General features: G+C 35.0%; 2 protein-coding genes across 2 annotated transcripts; both read left to right on the forward strand.

The window, feature by feature from the left end:
• Nucleotides 1-4,541: 4,541 nt before the first annotated feature.
• On the forward strand, nucleotides 4,542-8,040 carry LOC125870003 (glutathione S-transferase L1-like). Its single transcript, XM_049550376.1, has 9 exons — nucleotides 4,542-4,552; nucleotides 5,189-5,263; nucleotides 5,416-5,476; nucleotides 6,278-6,364; nucleotides 6,700-6,798; nucleotides 6,890-6,995; nucleotides 7,087-7,163; nucleotides 7,336-7,443; nucleotides 8,008-8,040. Exons 1-9 carry the CDS (start codon nucleotides 4,542-4,544, stop codon nucleotides 8,038-8,040), a joined length of 657 nt encoding a protein of 218 aa, XP_049406333.1.
• Nucleotides 8,041-12,416: 4,376 nt separating this feature from the next.
• Nucleotides 12,417-13,042, forward strand: LOC125870004 (uncharacterized). The gene is made up of 2 exons (XM_049550378.1): nucleotides 12,417-12,525; nucleotides 12,597-13,042. The coding sequence occupies exons 1-2, from the start codon at nucleotides 12,417-12,419 to the stop codon at nucleotides 13,040-13,042; spliced, it is 555 nt and encodes a 184-aa protein (XP_049406335.1).
• Nucleotides 13,043-18,695: the final 5,653 nt, after the last annotated feature.

Below are 18,695 nucleotides of genomic sequence, written 5' to 3' on the forward strand. Positions count from 1 at the left end.
TTTGGACCTTTAAGTAATGATCACGAGCATTTTTAATTTTTTATTTATTTTAAATTTGCTAAATAGAATAATTTAATTTAACTTACATAGTAAACTTTAAAAAAATGCATCTAATTACCAAAAATCCCTACAGTAAATATGCAAAAATTGGTCAACTTTCAGATAGACGGAAAGATTGATTGAGTTTATTGTTTGGTAAGTTTGGTATGGATTATAAGAAATAATTAATTTTGAGACACATTTTAGGATGAATTTATCTTATATTTAATTGGGATAAAAATTAAAATTATGAAATACTTCCTCTGGCTAACAATAGTTGTACACTATGGATTTGACACACACCTTAAGAAACAATAAACAATAGGGATAATTACTACAGTGCCCTTCAATTGCAGAAAAAAGCAACATCAATGGCTTTCCTGCAAGTCTTAATTTCCTTAATTTTAGGTTAATTCTTCATGAAATGTGTTTAATTTGTTCAAAATAGTTAGTAATTATCAGTAATCATTTACGGAGGTAACGATTAAGAGATTGAAATAAGTTCGAGGTCCATTTGTTGCTTGAAATATTGGGTAGGTTAGAGATGGATCTTTCCTATTGACTCTAGACTCAAAAGTAAAGTATCAAGATTTTATGAAAAATAAAACAACAAAATTGCAAGATACAAGATAAATGCAAAAATAGATGGTGGTTGCCATATAAAATTCCCTTTGTGGGGTGTCCGACCCCTATGAGTTAGCAGAGAAGGGAGAGGAAAAAGGTCTTGCTGAACCATCACAATTAGTGTACAAGTCCATATATTGGGTGCCATATGAAATTTTCTGTGTTTTAGATGTCCAGCTTTAGGTTTAAGTGATGCTTCAAACTTCATTTCTTTAACCATATGATATTTGAGTTGAGTACCTTTTATATGAAAAGAAGAAGATGAAGTGTTATCTGGTACCTGTTATTGTTGTATATGTATGTTGTATGTAAATTGATTTTTTTGATTTGCTTTGGATATGGATGTTGATGGGGTTATTCTTTTTTTTGCACAAAATTGTACAAGAAGTTCTACCACCAACTTTGGAGTCTACTTCCCAACCCCCATCTCTCTTTGATGGAACTACCAGGTTTAATTATATATTTTCTCTTAATTTCGTTCTTGTTTGCCTTAAGAGAAGGTGTTTTTTGTCTGCCTTATGAAAATTGTGTTCTTTGTCATCATTATGGTTTTATTTCTCCGAGTGAAGATTGTGATCTAAATCGATTGTGTTGTCTGAAGGTTGTATATCAATTATCAATGTCCCTATTCTCAGCGTGTGTGGATTACCAGGAATGTTAACGTTCACCTCTTTACCGATTCCTCTGTTCTACTTTATCTAGCTTTTCTCATTGCAGTTTGTTCTAAAAACAAGGACAACATTCTATATTTGAAGATTCTTTAACCTTGAACTTACCATTTACTCGTAAATGTATATCTTTATAGCAATAAAAATGTCATGACATGTGTAAGATCAAAAGTCGAAAGATACTTTTGATATGTGTTAAAAATCTTTTTTTCTTTTTCAAATTTCATGTCCAGTCAAATACTGCCACATAAAATGAAAAAGAGGGAGTAGTTTCTCAAATCGCTTTTTCTATTTACAAGTACATTGCGCGCTACAACTAGCATCCCCTTTGCTAGGTTGAGAAAAGACTAGCGTGCAACGACTGATGAAAATCAACAGCTTCTTAGGAGTCATATAGGGTAGGAACCCTATACAAGTCTTTTTCTTTTTTTGGTTTGAGAATTGTATATATAGCTACTGACAGTTCACTATATAAGCATTTTTTTTTTTACAGAGAGCCTGAAACTTCAAAAATGCATCGTCAATCTTAGGTGAAAGTCACAGGGGCTTAGTATTTTGGTATCAAATATGTAATGGAGTTCTATAATATTATGCATCAATAATAAATTTGCTCTGTGTTTATCTTTATATGTAGTCTTTGGGATTGTATTTTCCTGCTAGAACCTAGAAAGACTTGTACTTTTATTTTATCTTAGATGTAACAGTCATGTAGTGAATTTAATTTCGACAAAAAAAGTATTTTATAATTTATTTAGCTTTATTTAATATTTTTATGGTCTGATAAATTGTATAAATTTGGCCTAATATATTTCACTAAACTATAAAAGGGAACTTCAAGTGCTCAAGCAGGTAGTAGGTCAACATGCCGGATTGAGCACTTCAAGGGTGTTTTTGAAATTTTTGATGGTTCTTTTGTTTTAGTTTGTTTGTCTTATTTTACAGTCTTTTATATATATTTAAAAAAATTGCATAAACACTGTTTGATGTAGAAGTAAACACTATTTGATAATATTAGCCTGTGACTCCAAAACATTAAAGAAATATATGGCGTCATCTGCAAAAAAGAGGTAATTGGTGGAGCTTTTGGAGTGACTTTCACCCCATGAAGAGTTCCTTGGCGGGGATGAGCACTTACCAAATTAAGTTGAAAGACCCACTGCTACAATGATTAAAAGATATGGTGACAGAGGATACGCCTGTCGGAGGCGCCGTGATGGAATGACATCACCAAAATGGTTACCAACATGAGATACAATACAAACCATTTTCATAATCTTTGTAATCCAATCCGATGAAAATCCCATCTTTATCATCATATTTCTCAAAAAGCTCCACTTCACTCTATCATAGGCTTTGCTAATGTCCGTTTTCGAAGTAACAAATTCCGTCTTTCCCTATATTTTACGTTTTAAATAGTGATTGACCTCCAAAGAGATCATGATGTGATCAAGAATCTGTGATTCAGAACACCATCCTCCAAGCAAGATTCGTGCGATTTGCCAACGTCTTGCAAACTATACAATCAATAACAATACACAGAGAAATCGGTCTAAGATCAGAAACTAGCTCAGGTTGCTTCATTTTTGGAGTCAAAATACTTTTTGTAAAATTATTTCCTATAATGACTCCATAGTTATTGACAAAACTGAGTATCGCATTCGCCACATCTTTACCAATTACAACCCAAAAACGCGGATAAAAACTCAAATTCATCCCATCTGGACCTAGAGCCTTATTCTAATGCATTGAGAAGACTGCTAATTTTTTAAATTAATTTACAGGTGTCACACAAAAGAGGACAACAGAAGTAACATGTATTATTTAATTTGGAAACTACGTAAAAAGTATTGTAAATCTCAATAATAAACAACATTCGATTGACTCTTGAAATTTAATTTTTGCTACATACATTAGGGCAAGGGGAGTAACATATATTATTTAAAAGTTACGTAAAAAGTATTATAAATCACAATAGTTAACAACTTAAAATATTTTAAAATAATATTAAATTTAATTAATTCTCTAAATTCTATCTATATCACATAAATTGCGATAAGAAATAATGAATAGTACGGGCACCTGTGTCTAGTGTATCAATAAAAAAAATGTATAACTAAACTAACAAAGTCTTGAAATTGTTTTTTCACCTTTTTAACTCATAGAACTTGACTTAAGTAGGAAACTTAAAACTTAATCACGTTTTCATTTAAAATCATCTTATGACTGATCAAAAGAGATTGATTTTTATATTATTTTTTTATCATGTCTAAAGCGTGTTTAGAAGAGTAAAAAATATTAATAAGATTTGATGGGTAGAGAAGGGGGATATATTAACAGAACAGGTAAATATGCATCATTTAACCATTCATATTCTCATTAATTATAAAAAAAAAAAAAATGTTGCTCTTTTGAATGGAAATAAATAGACAAATAATTGTATGGAATTCATAAATTGCATGTCATACTAATTGTATGGAATTCATAAATTGCATGTGGTCGATGAAGTTTATTTTCATTTTTCTACTATGGACCTTACACATACATTAAGAATTTCCTTCATTTTCTTGTAATTTTGTGAATTGTTAGCCAAAATTATGGCGTATTTATCAAAGTAGATTTATGTTTTGGTCCTTTAAGTAATGATCACGAACATTTTTAGTTTTTTATTTATCTTAAATTTGCTAAATAGAATAATTTAATTTAACTTACATAGTAAACTTTAAAAAAAATCCATCTAATTACCAAAAATCCCTACATAAAATATGCAAAAATTGGTCAGCTTTCAGACAGACGGAAAGATTGATTGAGCTTATTGTTTGGTAAGTTTGGTATGGATTATAAGAAATAATTAATTTTGAGAAAAATTTTAGGATGAATTTATCTTATATTTAATTGGGATAAAAATTAAAATTATGAAATATTCCCTCTGGCTAACAATAGTTGTACACTATTGATTTGACAAACACCTTTAGAAACAATAACAATAGGGGTAATTACTATAGTGCCCTTGGAATTTATTAAAATTAATGCTTTGGAAAATGTATTATATATTGAATAGTATTTAATAGCAAATGAGCCCTTAACTTCGTCACTAAGCTACTCACACAACTCGTACTCCTTCCTATAAAAGCTCCCAAAATTCTTGGTTTTATCGCTTCACATTTCCAGAATCTTCTGAGTCCTCTTCAATTGCAGAAAAAATCAACATCAATGGCTTTCCTGTAAGTCTTAATTTCCTTAATTTTTTGTTAATTGTTCATGAAATGTGTTTAATTTGTTCAAAATAGTTAGTAATTATCAGTAATCATTTACGGAGGTTGAGTTAAGTTCGAGGTCCATTTGTTGCTTGAAATGTTGGGTAGGGTAGAGAGGGATCTTTCCTATAGACTCTTGACTCAAAAGAAAAGTATCAAGATTTTATGAAAAATAAAACAACAAAATTGCAAGATACAAGATAAATGCAACAATAGATGGTGGTTGCCATATAAAATTCCCTTTGTTGGGTGTCCGACCCCTATGAGTTAGCATAGAAGGGAGAGGAAAGAGGTCTTGGTGAACCATCATAATTAGTGTACAAGTCCATAGATTGGGTGCCATATGAAATTGTCTGTGTTTTAGATGTCCAGCTTTAGTTTTAAGTGATTTAGGAATGAATGGTCTTCTGAGGGGTTGAGTTAGCTTCAAAGTTCATTTCTTTATCTATATGATATTTGAGTTGAGTACCTTTTATATGAAAATAAGAAGACGAAGCGTTATTTGGTACCTGTTATTGTTGTATATGTATGTTGTATGTAAATTGATTTTTTTGATTTGTTTTTGATATGGATGTTGATGGGGTTAATCTTTTATTTGCACAGAATTGTACAAGAAGTTCTACCACCAACTTTGGATTCTACTTCCCAACCCCCATCTCTCTTTGATGGAAGTACCAGGTTTAATTAAATTTTTTCTCTTAATTTCTTTCTTGTTTGCCTTAAGAAAAGGTGTTTTTTGTCTGCCTTATGAATAATGTGTCCTTTGTCATCATTATGGTTTTATTTCTCCGAGTGAAGATTGTGATCTAAATCTATTGTGTTGTCTGAAGGTTGTATATCAATTATCAATGCCCCTATTCTCAGCGTGTGTGGATTACCAGGAATGTTAAGGTTCACCTTTTTACCGCTTCCTCTGTTCTACTTTATCTAGCTTTTCTCAATGCAGTTTGTTCTAAAAACAAGGACAACTTTATATATTTGAAGATTCTTTAACCTTGAACTTACCATTTACTCGTAATTGTATATCTTTATAGCTATAAAAATGTCATGACATGTGTACGATCGAAAGTCGAAAGATACTTTTGATATGTGTTAAAAATCTTTTTTTCTTATTCAAATTTCATGTCCAGTCAAATACTGCCACATAAAATGAAAAAGAGGCTGTAGTTCTCAATTCGCTTTTTCTATTTACTAGTACACTGCGCGCTACAACTAGCATCCCCTTTGCTAGGTTGAGAAAAGACTAGCGTGCAACGACTGATGAAAATCAACAACTTCTTAGGAGTCATATAGGGTTGGAACCCTACACAAGGGGCAACTTGTTGCTCGACCGAAGAGAAGAAATTATCGCTAATAAGATATAAGACTCAAACTTGTTATATACAACTCTTATCTACGAGAAGCCTTGGGTCCTCTCTTCGATTTTAATAGTCGTTACAATTTTGGTGAATTTTCATATATATATTCACATTCTATGTCCAAAATATTCGGTTTGGATGAACCCATAGTTCAAAAGTTCTATCCACCTCTCAAAGGAAGTGCACTAATTAGAATTTTTGATTTTGTTGATGGCTTTTGTTAATTTCAATTTGGAAGTAATTTATATCCTTGTTGAAATTATTCAGTTTGTGTGTTCTTATACCCGGCAATGGTCCTGTGCCTAGATAAATTTTCTAACATTTTGAATTGCAGGGTTTGCAAGACAAGATCAAGTTAGTTCCAATTGATCTTAAGAACAGGCCTGATTGGTACAAGGAAAAAGTTTACCCCACAAATAAGGTAATTTTCCACCAAAAAAAAATTAATTTTCGCTTGCCCAATTCAATTGTATATGAAAATCTTGAGCTATGATTTTGACATTGGCATTTGGCCTCACTGTAAATTGTATGAAAGAAATTAAAATGTCCATGAATATTTGGGAAAGGAATTTCTCTTCCTCTTCAAATTAAATGATTATTGACTGACCCAATGCATAAATGCTCTAGTCTTATCTACCATGCGATTGGCACATAAACTTTTATATAAAGACTTTGAAGCAAGTGAATGTTTAAATGTTGGGAGAGCATGCATCTCATTTTACGCTTCAGGTTATTTATATTTTCTACTCCTCACAGGTGCCATCCCTGGAGCACAACAACAAAGTGATAGGAGAGAGTTTGGATCTGGTTAAATATGTTGATAGTAACTTTGAAGGACCATCACTTTTGCCGGATGTAAGCTGCAAAAGTTCATTATTGTCCTATCTTTATAGGAAAATCTTAAGTTGTAAATTGATAAAAATAAAATATTGGAAAATTTATGCAGGACCCTGAAAAGCGAAAATTTGCTGAAGAATTGATAGCTTATAGTGATAGTACATTCGTCCCAGAAGTATACAGATCTTTCGCAAAAGATGCACGGACGCTGGCTGGTGAAATTTGAGCTTTTGTTCGCTGAAACTCATTGTGTTTCGTTTGTTAAATGTTTCTTATGTAAGTTAATTGTACTCACACTTGTACCAGGGGCACAATTTGATTACCTAGAAAAAGCTCTCCTCAAATTTGACGATGGACCTTTCTTGCTCGGTCAATTCAGTCAGGTCATTACTATATTTCATTATTTTTTCCTTTCCGATGATGTGTCGTGTGCGATGGTAGCTCTGCCGATAAACATACTCGACAATCAGTGCAGAGTAGTGTAGGTGTACTTTTATCCTAGAATTTGAAACTTCATAGAGACTATGTGCTGATATGAAAACTCTGTTGTGCTAGGTTGACATAGCATATGCTCCATTTATCGAAAGGTTCCAAGTTTTCATGCCAGAGGGGTTTGACTATGACATCACAACCGGGAGGCATAAACTAGCCAAATGGATTGAGGTATGACTTGTATTAGATATGGAGTTTAAAGCATGATTAATATTTTTATATTATATATGAAATTTTATTATTCTTATTTTTAATTTAGTTGTGTTAGAAGTTGTATCATAGAATGTTCATCACAATAGAAAAGGGTCCACGATTTTCTCTTGGAAAGCATAGAGACTAAGGCTTGTTAAAATTGCCTTTGTTTCTTTTAGTGATAGCGTAAACTTCAAGGATGGCTGGTTGGTGCATTTTTCATATATAATTCATGTGTTTTATATTGAAGGGCAGCCTTGGAACAACAATAAAGTTGTCTCCGTGTTACTAGTAAGTCTTGAGTTGCACAGACTCTTCACTTTTGATGCACCCATTGACATTTTTGAAGAGTCCGAGCTACATAACATGTTATTTATAACAGGTTCAAACCGTGGAATCAACCATTGATATTTGTGTTAGGGTCGACTACATACATTACACCCCTTTGGTGTGCAGTATTATCCCAATCCTGCAGCGTGAACGTGGGATGATTCCTGCATCATATTGTTCTTTTTTAAATGTGCTTCATTAATCATCTTGTAGGAAATGAACAAGCTTGACGGATATAAAGTTTAGTAGAAAATTATTCTTGTTTGCCTATATCTTTCGTTCTTTCAACTTCTTTTTCTCTCTTGCACTCATTTACTTTGATTTCATCTTAATGCATGATATACAATTTCTCTGTATGCTTTTGTGTGCTTTATTTCTTCTAGCCGAGGACCTGTTTTAATGAGAAATGGTCTGCCTTTGGGACTGCTCTTTAGCATTTCTCAAAGAGTTTGGCTCGGGTAAATGAAAACTTTTTAACTCATTATCGTTAGATCCATGCTTGAATTGGTTGAGACAGGATTATTGTATTAACTTGTTGAATGTGGTTGCCTGCTTGCTTAAATAGTGGTCTGTTTTAGTCATTTTAATTTTCAAAATTCGATCAGATTTATCTCAATTTTAAAGTGAATCATTATTCTATGTTGCACAAAGTTGGGTGTTTTAGTTCATTACGGACAAATTGGTGTTAAATTAGTTAACAAGGAATAGATTATTATTAGAATATCAAGTGTTTGACCAATTTGCTGCTTTGAGTTGTTTTATTTTGTAAGTGTCGACTCCTACTTGTTTACTTCACTTGTACTAATCATTTTATTCATCTTCTTTGCATGAACTCTCCCATTTGAGTCCAATGGATTCTCATCTCTTGCATTTTCCTCTCTTCGAGTCAACCTCCAAGCCGTTGAAAGGAAAGCTTAATATTATTGGGTTAAAACCCCAAGAAGACAGCATTAAAAGTAACCCAAAGGGCTGGAAAATCAAAAATTGGACTTCAAAAAGTTCACTTTTGAGCGCAGTGGCAGAAAGCAGAAAATGGCCACGAAATTCCCTTTTTTTCATCTAGTTCTTTATTTTACATAGTTCCTTACTCTATTTATGCTGATGATCGCTAACTTTTAAACATTTTTTTGGTTAATTTAGATGAATCCTTGGGGAAGACTTCTATTTTGTTACTCATCTTTAAGTATTTAAATTTTCAAAACCCGATTTAGTTAAGGCAAACTTAAGTTCTTAGACTAACTTAAGAATTTTTCGTATTCTTTCATAGTTAGTAATTGGCTTTGAATCCACGTTAATGAGATTGAGCTAACCATTTAGTTCAAAATCTTAACTCGTATAAATTGTTATAAGTGCAAATGTATATTTCTAAAACAAGATGTTTTCAAGTAATTCAACTATTTTTAAAATTAGCCAATTTTTAAATTAGTCGGTCAACCACATGTTAGCGGATTCTCTAAGATGCTTAAACCCTTCCTTCGAGAATTATTTGAACCCTTACCCGACTATGGTTTTATTTAAAATGTTTTCTTTCAAAAACTCATTTTTAATGGTTTTCTTAATTTTTCCTAAAAATTTAGTGGCGACTTCCAAATTATAATTTTTTCCAAAATTAAACAACATTGCCAAAGTTGCGAAAATGGTTTCGAAACCTTAGTTTTCGAAATTGGATCGTAACAGTTGGTCTCCATCCTTTTACTTATGCAAGCGACACTGACGAGGATAACGTTTCTCTTAGGTGGTCATTGCAAAGGAGAATGGTCCCTATTACTACTAAGGGAAAAGAAAAGGTCACAGAAGAAACTCTTGAAATGAGGCCCTTTACTAGAGCAATCTCTCAAAAACTCATGGGTGATGCTATGAAGTCAAGTGAAACAACTACGGCAGAGAATCGAAGGAGAAGGTCTGGTGATATGGTATTCGAGTTGCCTACAGATGATGTGGTGGATGTCTCCATCGAAGTTTCTAAAAATGAGTCTGTGGATGAAGACACTCCCTTGGCTGCTGCTAAAAAGGGAAAAGGGAAACAAGTGAAGAAAAATGGCAAGGGGAAATCTAGAACATCTATAGTCAAGAAGGTTGATACTACAAAAGGAAAAGGAAATGATTCACAAAAGAAGAGGAAACCATCAAAGAGGAAAACAGAAACTTCCCCTGTTCTCAAGCAAAACTCTAAACAGGGACTAGGTACCAAACGAAATAAGAATGACAAGGTGAGAAAGTAAACAATTGTTGATAATCTACGCCTACAGAAGTTTCTAGGAGGGAGGGTGTTTGATACTGAAATTATTACGAAGCCAGGCATGGACTCTTTGGCTGATCTTGTGGAGATTCAATCATGGACTCACTTGTTCATGACCAAATCTCTTGTTCTACATGAAAAGAAAGTCCGAGAGTTCAACTATAATGTAGAGTTTGCAGAGGATGGCAGAATCAACACCTGGGTAGGAAACGAAAGTCTACATCTGGATGAATAACAGTTGCGCAAAATACTAGAGGTACCTAGAGAAGGGATCAGATCTATGGTGGGAAAGTCGTTCTCCAAACAGTTTGTGAAAGAATGCTCCAAACTTTCTGACATGCACCGTGCGGGTGTTCAAAAGAATCTCCTGAAGGGAGAGTACCAATTGTTCTTCGAGTTTGTCAAGAAGGTACTTCTTTGTCGAACTGAGAAACGCAGTGGCATTTGTGGTTGACCTATTTGTGATGGAATCCTGCAAATTTGAACCCCTCAATCTCCCAGCCCTAATGTTGGAGCATATGTACAAAACCGTAATTGAACACAAGGGCAAACATGGCATGGGTTACAGGTATTTCCTCACTAAAATATTTAAACATCTGAACATTCCAGTGGGACTAGGTACTGTTAGAATTACCAAACAATCCTTCTCTATGAATACTTTGGTAGAGTGTGAGTGCATTGAAGGGAGAGCTGGACCACTGAGCAATATGTCTCAGTTGGAAATGGAACAAAATCAACTGAAGCACGAATTAGAGGATATGATTGTGCTTGTGAGTAACAAGGATGTAGAGATTGCCTTACTGAAGGCTCAACTGCTCAAAGCACAGACTGAGGGACCTGGTACTAAAGAAGCCAACGCTCTACGGTCAAAGAATGCTACCCTCCTAGCCAAAAATGTTGCTCTTCAAGAGAAAATGATTAAATATCATGATGCAGCAAATGATCGGCTTACTCTTGTCATTAAGTCCCTCTCTCTTCAGCTTCCCTTCACATAGTCCCTTCCATATCCTTCTTGTGTCGTTTCTTTTGTGTGGACAGTGTCTGGGGTTCTCATAATCAGTTTAATTTTAATATATTGAATGCTATCCTTTGTGCAATGAAGTTGGTTCATGTTTTTTGTGATTAAATCTTGTCTAATCCTATTGTTTTTGTTATGTCTGTGTTGCCCCCGGCTATGATCTCACTTTGTAAACTTACTTGTAATGCTAGTTTACTGCGTTTCTTTTTTATGATGCCAAAAGGGGGGAAATGTTGGTTGCTTAGGTTGGGGAAGGCAGAACAAAGTGGCAAGGCAGGTTGACAGGGGGAATGAACAAGCGACAAGGGTGACAGAGGGAATGAAAATGAAGGCATTTGTGTGGAGTTTGTCATCATCAAAAAGGGGGAAAATGTTATTTGTGGTTTTGATGATTTGACAAACCATGGGACCTTGTAAAGGGGCTTGATCCTTGTATCAATATACACACAAATGCCAAGATGTAAAAGTACAATTGGTTAGTGCACAATCTCCAATTGTGGTAGAAACCTCGGCTAATGGCATGGCCTCAAAGGTTGTGTCTATTATTTATAAAGGTTATGTCCAATAGGCACAACCTTAGTTTTTGCATCTTGAAAATTTTCAAGTATACAAGCAAAAACCATCGTGGTGAAGAATTATCCTCAAGAGCAACAAGGACCTGATAGAGCTACAACATGTCTAGTTGTCTTAGGATTATTTCTTATGTGCTTTCATTCTAAATTTGTTCCTTATCTATAAAGGATTCAGATCGTTGTTCGATTTGGAAAAGTCTAAATCAATTAGAGTTAACTGATTTAGTGGGCAGTGTTGTATCTGCTTAGTCAAATTCTAAGTCATCTAGGAGCTAGTTGATTTAGTGGGCAATGTGGTATCTGCTTAGTTGAAGTCTAAGTTCTCGAGGGTTGATAGCTTAGTGGGCAGTGTGGTATCTGCTTAGGCTCAGTAAGTAATAGAGTTATTACTTAGCTTTGAAATTAATAGCTTAATCTCATTTGGTGTTGTAACTGTGTTTCACTTTTGCTTGAAGAGATTAGTGAAAACAATTGAAAATCATGTGTGACAGGTCGTGGTTTTACTCAAGGAGGTTTCCATTTAAACTGCTTATGCATTTTCTGTTCATCATCTATTTTTTGTTACTGTTCTTGTTGAGTCAAGGGACCTGTTCTGTTGACTCATAGTGGACGCACATATTCTATCAATTGATATCAGAGCAAGTGTTCTCTAGCTGGTTAACACCAAGAGAGAGACTTTTGTAGAAAGAATGATGCTCCACTAAACCTAGGAGAAGGACAATCGTCAACAAGACCACCTTGTTTCAATGGCCAATTCTATAGTTGGTGGAAAACAAGGATACACGACTTTTTAATGGCAAAAGACAGCGAGTTGTGGGACATTGTGCTAGATGGACCCTTCATCCCAACAACGGAAGTGAATGATAGAGAAATTACAAAAGTTGTTCAAAAGATCGCCAACAGTACAATGAGGCAGACAAAAAGAAGATTGAGAAAAGTTATAAATCTAAGAAGCTCCTAGTGTGTGGTATAGGTGTTGAAGAATTCAACTGCATCTCTGCTTCTGAATCGGCAAAAGAAATTTGGGATTGTCTGAAAATAGCTTATGAGGGCACAGAGCAGGTGAAGGAATCAAAGGTGGATATGCTAACCACCCAATATGAGAACTTCACAATAAATGAGGGGGGAACTATTCATGACATGCATACAAGATTCTCCTCCATAACCAATGAGCTACGATGTTTGGGAGAACCTATCTATCCCAGCAAGCAGGTCAGGAAGATTCTTCGAATCCTTCCCAAGTCATGGGCAAGCAAAGTAGATGCCATTACTAAAGCAAAAGACCTGAAGGTTCTGATGATGGATGCTCTGAAGGTTACTCATGAAATGAATAGAAACCAAGACACGTCAAAGAAGGAGGTAAAGAAAGACAAGTCTCTAGCTCTCAAGATCTCACCATGTGAAATTTCCAGTGAATAGGAAGACATGGCTTATCTCACCAAGAGATTTCAAAAAGTTGTGAGAAAGCATAGAGGTTTTCGAAAGGGAGGGAACCTTCTTCGTGCAGCAAATGCAAATGACTTATGTCACAAGTGTGGAAAGGAGGGATACTTCATGAGAGATTGTCCGATGCTCAAAGCTGAAACCAAAGAGTATCAAAGACCTGGAGGTGAAAAAGATAAAAGAATGAACCTGGTACCCTAGAAGAATGCAAGAAATGTTGCAGCTGACTATGTTATGAAAAAAGTTTTTGCTGTCTTGGGGATTCTTCAAGTGAGTCAGGAGAATCAGAATGTCCGAATGATGCATCTATGTTGGTTGTTAAAGATGATGAGAATGTGTTTGATGGCTTGTTCTCCCTCATAGAAAAATCGGATGACAAGGAAGATGAAGAAAAGGTAACTCTCATTGACCTTAAACAAAATTTGAATACTTATTATGTTAGAAGGTTGAGAAATCTAGTTGACGTTCTGATCGACTCTTTTATAGCGTTAACTACTGAAAAGGACTCTATGAACAACAGTCTAAATAGGTTTAGTGAAGAAAAGACGGCCTTGACTGTCCACATGTCTGTTATCGAGGACCAACTAGAAACTGAAAATCTAAAACTCAAGGAACAATTGAACTTAATGAATGTGAAATCTGGAAAAAGAAAAAGGGAGGCCACTAGCTTGCAAATAACGCTAGAAGCCAGTCTAAACACTGCTGAGACCAGACTTGCTCTAGCCTTGGAAAGGAATGATTAGATGGAGAGGGACCTGGTCCATCTTAGAGAAGAACTGAAAAATTCTCTAAATGGACCAGCTCCACCAAGCTACTTTCTAACATCACCAGTCAAAGTAACTACAACTTAGGTAGCTGATATACCGTGAGTTTACGGTATTTCTAATACATTTCACTTACAAGTTGTGTGTGTCTAGGGCCTTTTTATATTGGTTTTTATGTATTTTATCATGTTTTGCAGGAAAGGTGTTCAGGCGCGGAAGTTTAGAGACAGCTAAAGGAAATGCAGAAAAAGGCATCCACGGAGGTCATCTACGGACCGTAGGTCCATTCACGGTCCGTAGGTGATGACCGTAGATCAGCAGGAATGTGTTGAGGACAAATCAGGGAAATCTGACCAAGTGTGGAACCACGGTGCCCATTGACGGTCCGTAGATTGATCTACGGACCGTACTGTTGATCCGTAGAGTGAGACTGCGAGGGTTCCAGTACCTGATTTTTGAAGATGCTAAGTATGGAGCTACGGAAGGGATTGACGGACCGTAGGTCGATCTACGGTCCGTGCTGCTGGTCCGTCGTTTGCTTCAGAGAAGCTGATTGTTGGATGCTGAAATATTTTCTAAGTCCCGAGTGACGGAAGGGACTTACGGACCGTAGATCAATCGACGGTCCGTAAGTCAGTCTCGTGGATCGAAGACGCGTACCTGAACAAAACTTTCCTTAATTTGTTTCCTTTTTTATTTAGGATTTGTTTTCTATAAATAGGACATGTAAACCTCGTTTTTGGGGGTTAGACACTATTATTCTATTTTTGCTTTGTAACTTTGGAGATTAATTTGCAACCCTAGCAATTATTGATTTCCCAAGTTCGTTTTGAAGATTTTGGCTTTGCAATTCAAGTTAATTTTCTGGGTTTATTATTCTCTTTACGTAAGTTCATGATTTCTCCATCTACAATTATGAATTGTGTTCTTGCTAATATGAGTAACTAAATCCACAACTAGGGTTGTGGGAACCATGATCAATTAACAAAGTATGAATAGTAAATAAGCAATTCTTGACTAGTATTTTGCATGCATTGATAATTCTTTCGTTTAGAAGTCTTTTTAACGGTGGCCAACGTTAGAACTCGCCTTGTTACTACTTGCCGGACCAAGGAGGTAATTAACAAGAAAAGAATTATCAACATAGATTTAGTGTGATACTATCTAATAGGCTAGTGTCGATTGGTGCGAAGTAATAACTAAGCCAAACATCGATTATGATGTCTAATATGAGGTAAAGGTAAGGGTTAGTAAATTATACACACGTAGCCGGACCAAGGTGCGGGGTGAAATTCTCTAGATGCCGGACCAAGGATTTAGAGATACCTAACTTATCACTTTGCATGTAATACACTAGAAAAGGATTGCTATTACTAGGATTACTGCGTTATGAGATTATGGGGAACACGTATACCCTAGTTATTTCTCTTATCTTGATAACAACCAAAGTTGAGTTTAATTATTGATTACAATATTACTTATTACTATTTGTTTTACACAAGCACAAACCCCCCTTTTTATTACCTGTTTCTGGAAATAATTTGACTAATCGAATATAGTTGTCGGTTAAAAGTAAAGTCTAAACCATTTTCCTCGTGGGATCGATCCCAACCTACAAGTTGGGTTCTTTACTTGATAACGATCGCTTATGCTTCTGAAAGGAGGTGTAATTTGAGCGTATCAGTAGCTTGAACATTAGTCCTCCTTATAATCCCCACAGTAAATATGTGTCTGTGTCAGACAATCTATTATGTCTTCATTGTGGTCACAATGGTCACCTGAAAAAGGACTACCCTGCTTGGAAAGCCTCACAAGAAAAAATTCCAGTCTACTCTAGACAGAAAATAGCACAAAAAAGGGGGACATGCTCCTATTCCTAAATCCTCAAACAGGAAAAGGACTAACATGCCTCATTGGGCAAGAAACACTCTTATTACGCCCTTATCAGCTTACTGGGAACTTAGATTAAAATGGGTTCCCAAGTCTAACAAGTGATTTTTGTTACAGGGGAGTGAAGGAAGTAGCAGTCAGTGCTGGTTTAAGGACAGTGGATGCACGAAGCACATGACTGGGAAGACTGAAAACTTCATTTCACTCAAGGCACTTCAAGGTGGAGGTGTCTCTTTTGGTGATGGAAAGAAGGGGTATATTCTTGGAGTTGGTAGAATTGGGAAGTCACTTGAACATTCTATTGAAAATGTTTACTACATGAGTGGATTAAAATACAGTCTCCTTAGTGTTTCATAGTTTTCTGTAAAATCATGTAAAGCGGAATGCTAGAACACTTGGTAAATGAACCTCCATATCAATAATATGTTTGTGGTAGTTAATGAGTGAATATGATTTTTTTCCTTCCAAAGTAGCGCTAGATCTCCAGCCTACTCGATCAACAACAAACAAAGCTTCATAGTTTAGCTGTGCCCGGATTTGGTTTAGCGTGGACCAACCTAACTTCGTTTCTTGGAGGAAAATGAGATTGGGATGCTTATAAGAAACCATGTCCTTCAATTCCTAAATTGCTTGTGAGTCCCCAAGCCCACAACAATTCTGAGATAGGGAACACATAATGTCTGGCACATCTGAAGCCTCGTACCCGCCATCAGCTCCATTTTTATATCAAGGATAATAAGTTGATCATTATCAGTAGTTTTGTTAAGTTCACGCACTTTATTAATTTTGATTCCCTCAATTCGTGGCCTTTCTTTTGCAAGAATTAAGGGCCCTTCCATCTCTGTCATATGCACTTCCTTAAGGGGTCGTTTGGTTTGAAAATGAGTTATGATGAGATAAGTTATGTTGGGATAAGTTATGTTGGGATTAGTTATGATGGGATAAGTTGTGTTGGGATTATTTTTTATTGAGTGTTTGGTTTGTTGTATTCAAAATAATAAATTTTAAGAACAATTTATTTGTTTACAAAAATGCCCTTCATTAATGTAAAAAGTGATATAACAAAAGGGTTGAAAGAGACATTTTTGTCATTTACCTATTTTATCCCGGGATAAGTTATCCCGGGATTACTATACCACCCAAGGAGAGGGATAACTTATCCCGGTACTAATTATTAATCCCGGGATAAGTTATTCCGAACTTGCCAACCAAACAACAAAATAAGCGGTACTATAATTTAATCCCGGGACTATTTGTTATTATACCTCACACCAAACGACCCCTAACAGTTTCTCTAACCATTGCCTTAGCCGAAAGAAGTTTTTCAAAACTAATCAATAATCTCTCAAAAGAGATTGAATGGATAAGCTATATTATCAATTGAAAATGAATTATTATAACAAATCGATTATAAAACAATAACTAATAATTTCGCATCTAAAAAAAACTAGAAAAGTAGATTTTAAATAAAAGAATATATGATGAAACAAATAAAATATTAGGGCCCCTCCCTTAAATTTCGTTTTAGGTCCCTAATCTTGTTGAGTTGGCCCTGATCATTGGCCTAGTAGCTCTTTATCCACATCACTTGAGTTGAAAAATGAAAAAATATATAAACTTGTTAAGATAATATATATTTATTTATGAAGATAAATACTACTTAAATTGATTTCACTTATTAGTTGAAATAAGCAAAATCACATACGTAGACTTGTTCATGTCAATCGATCCTCCTAACCTATATTCATATACACAACAAAGTTAGAGACTCCAAACCTACATTCATATGCACAACAAAGTTAGACGATACATACATTTTTACTCATGCAAGTTATAAATAGGTGATATATTTTGATAGAGGATTATCACCACTTGATCCAACTTGAACGTAACGATCTCATATCCATGTAAATGCATTTAAAACATGAAAAGTATTTTTTTTTTGACAAAAATGATATAATTAAAATGCATATATATATATATATATATTTGAATAGTTCTTTTTAGTGAATGTAAATAATGTATTTTTGAAATTGCTAAAATACACAACTCTCGAGTGGCAGTGTTTGTAGACCTACACTCTCACTTCTAAATAAGAAAGATAAGAAGAATATGTATATATACTGATCAATCACATGTGAAAGTTACGGGAGCTAGTACTTTGGTATCAAATATGTTATGGAGTCTATAATGTTATGCATCAGTAATAAATTGGCTATGTGTTTTTCTTAATCTGTAGTCTTTGGGATTGTATTTTCCTTCTAGAGCCTACAGAGACTTGTATTTTTACTTTATCATAGATGTAACTGTCACGCCCCGAGCCTACACCCTGGACATGGCCGGTACTCGAGAACTATTGTTGGCCTCAAGCGAACCCTTGGCCTGACTCAACTCTCAGCGGAAGACTTACTCAACATTAGATGAACTCAAATGTAAAATTTAACTCAAATGTCTCAAAATAAATATTTAGAATATTTTAAGTAAAACATTCACTGGCCAAAAAAGGCAACTCAAGTTTCAACATTAACAATGGAACAAAATAGACTCATGAACTACTATTGTCTATCTATGAAGCCTCTGCTAACTGGGATGGACGACGGGACAAGACCCACGACATCCAAATAACAAAACTGAAATGTAATTCAATGTGAAACCCTCCGGAAAGCAAAAATGCTCATCACTCTAGCTGGAACACGACTGGATCAACAGAGCGCCGGTAGATGATTATGATTTCCTGTATCTACAGCATGAAAGATGCAGGCCAAATGGCGTCAGTACATAGAATGTACGAACATGCAAGGGAAAATCTAAAACATGACATAAGCTTGAATTGGAACTGAAGAAACAACTTACCTCATCTCAACTTAACTCAACCTCATCTCAACCTCACCTCAATTCAATATAAAAGCAATAATAAAGATGCAATATAAAGAAAGCTCTTAAAACAGGAGATAATAACTCAATGTATTTAAAAA

Source organism: Solanum stenotomum, chromosome 7 (assembly GCF_019186545.1).
Source record: "Solanum stenotomum isolate F172 chromosome 7, ASM1918654v1, whole genome shotgun sequence".
In the NCBI taxonomy this organism is placed as follows: domain Eukaryota; kingdom Viridiplantae; phylum Streptophyta; class Magnoliopsida; order Solanales; family Solanaceae; genus Solanum; species Solanum stenotomum.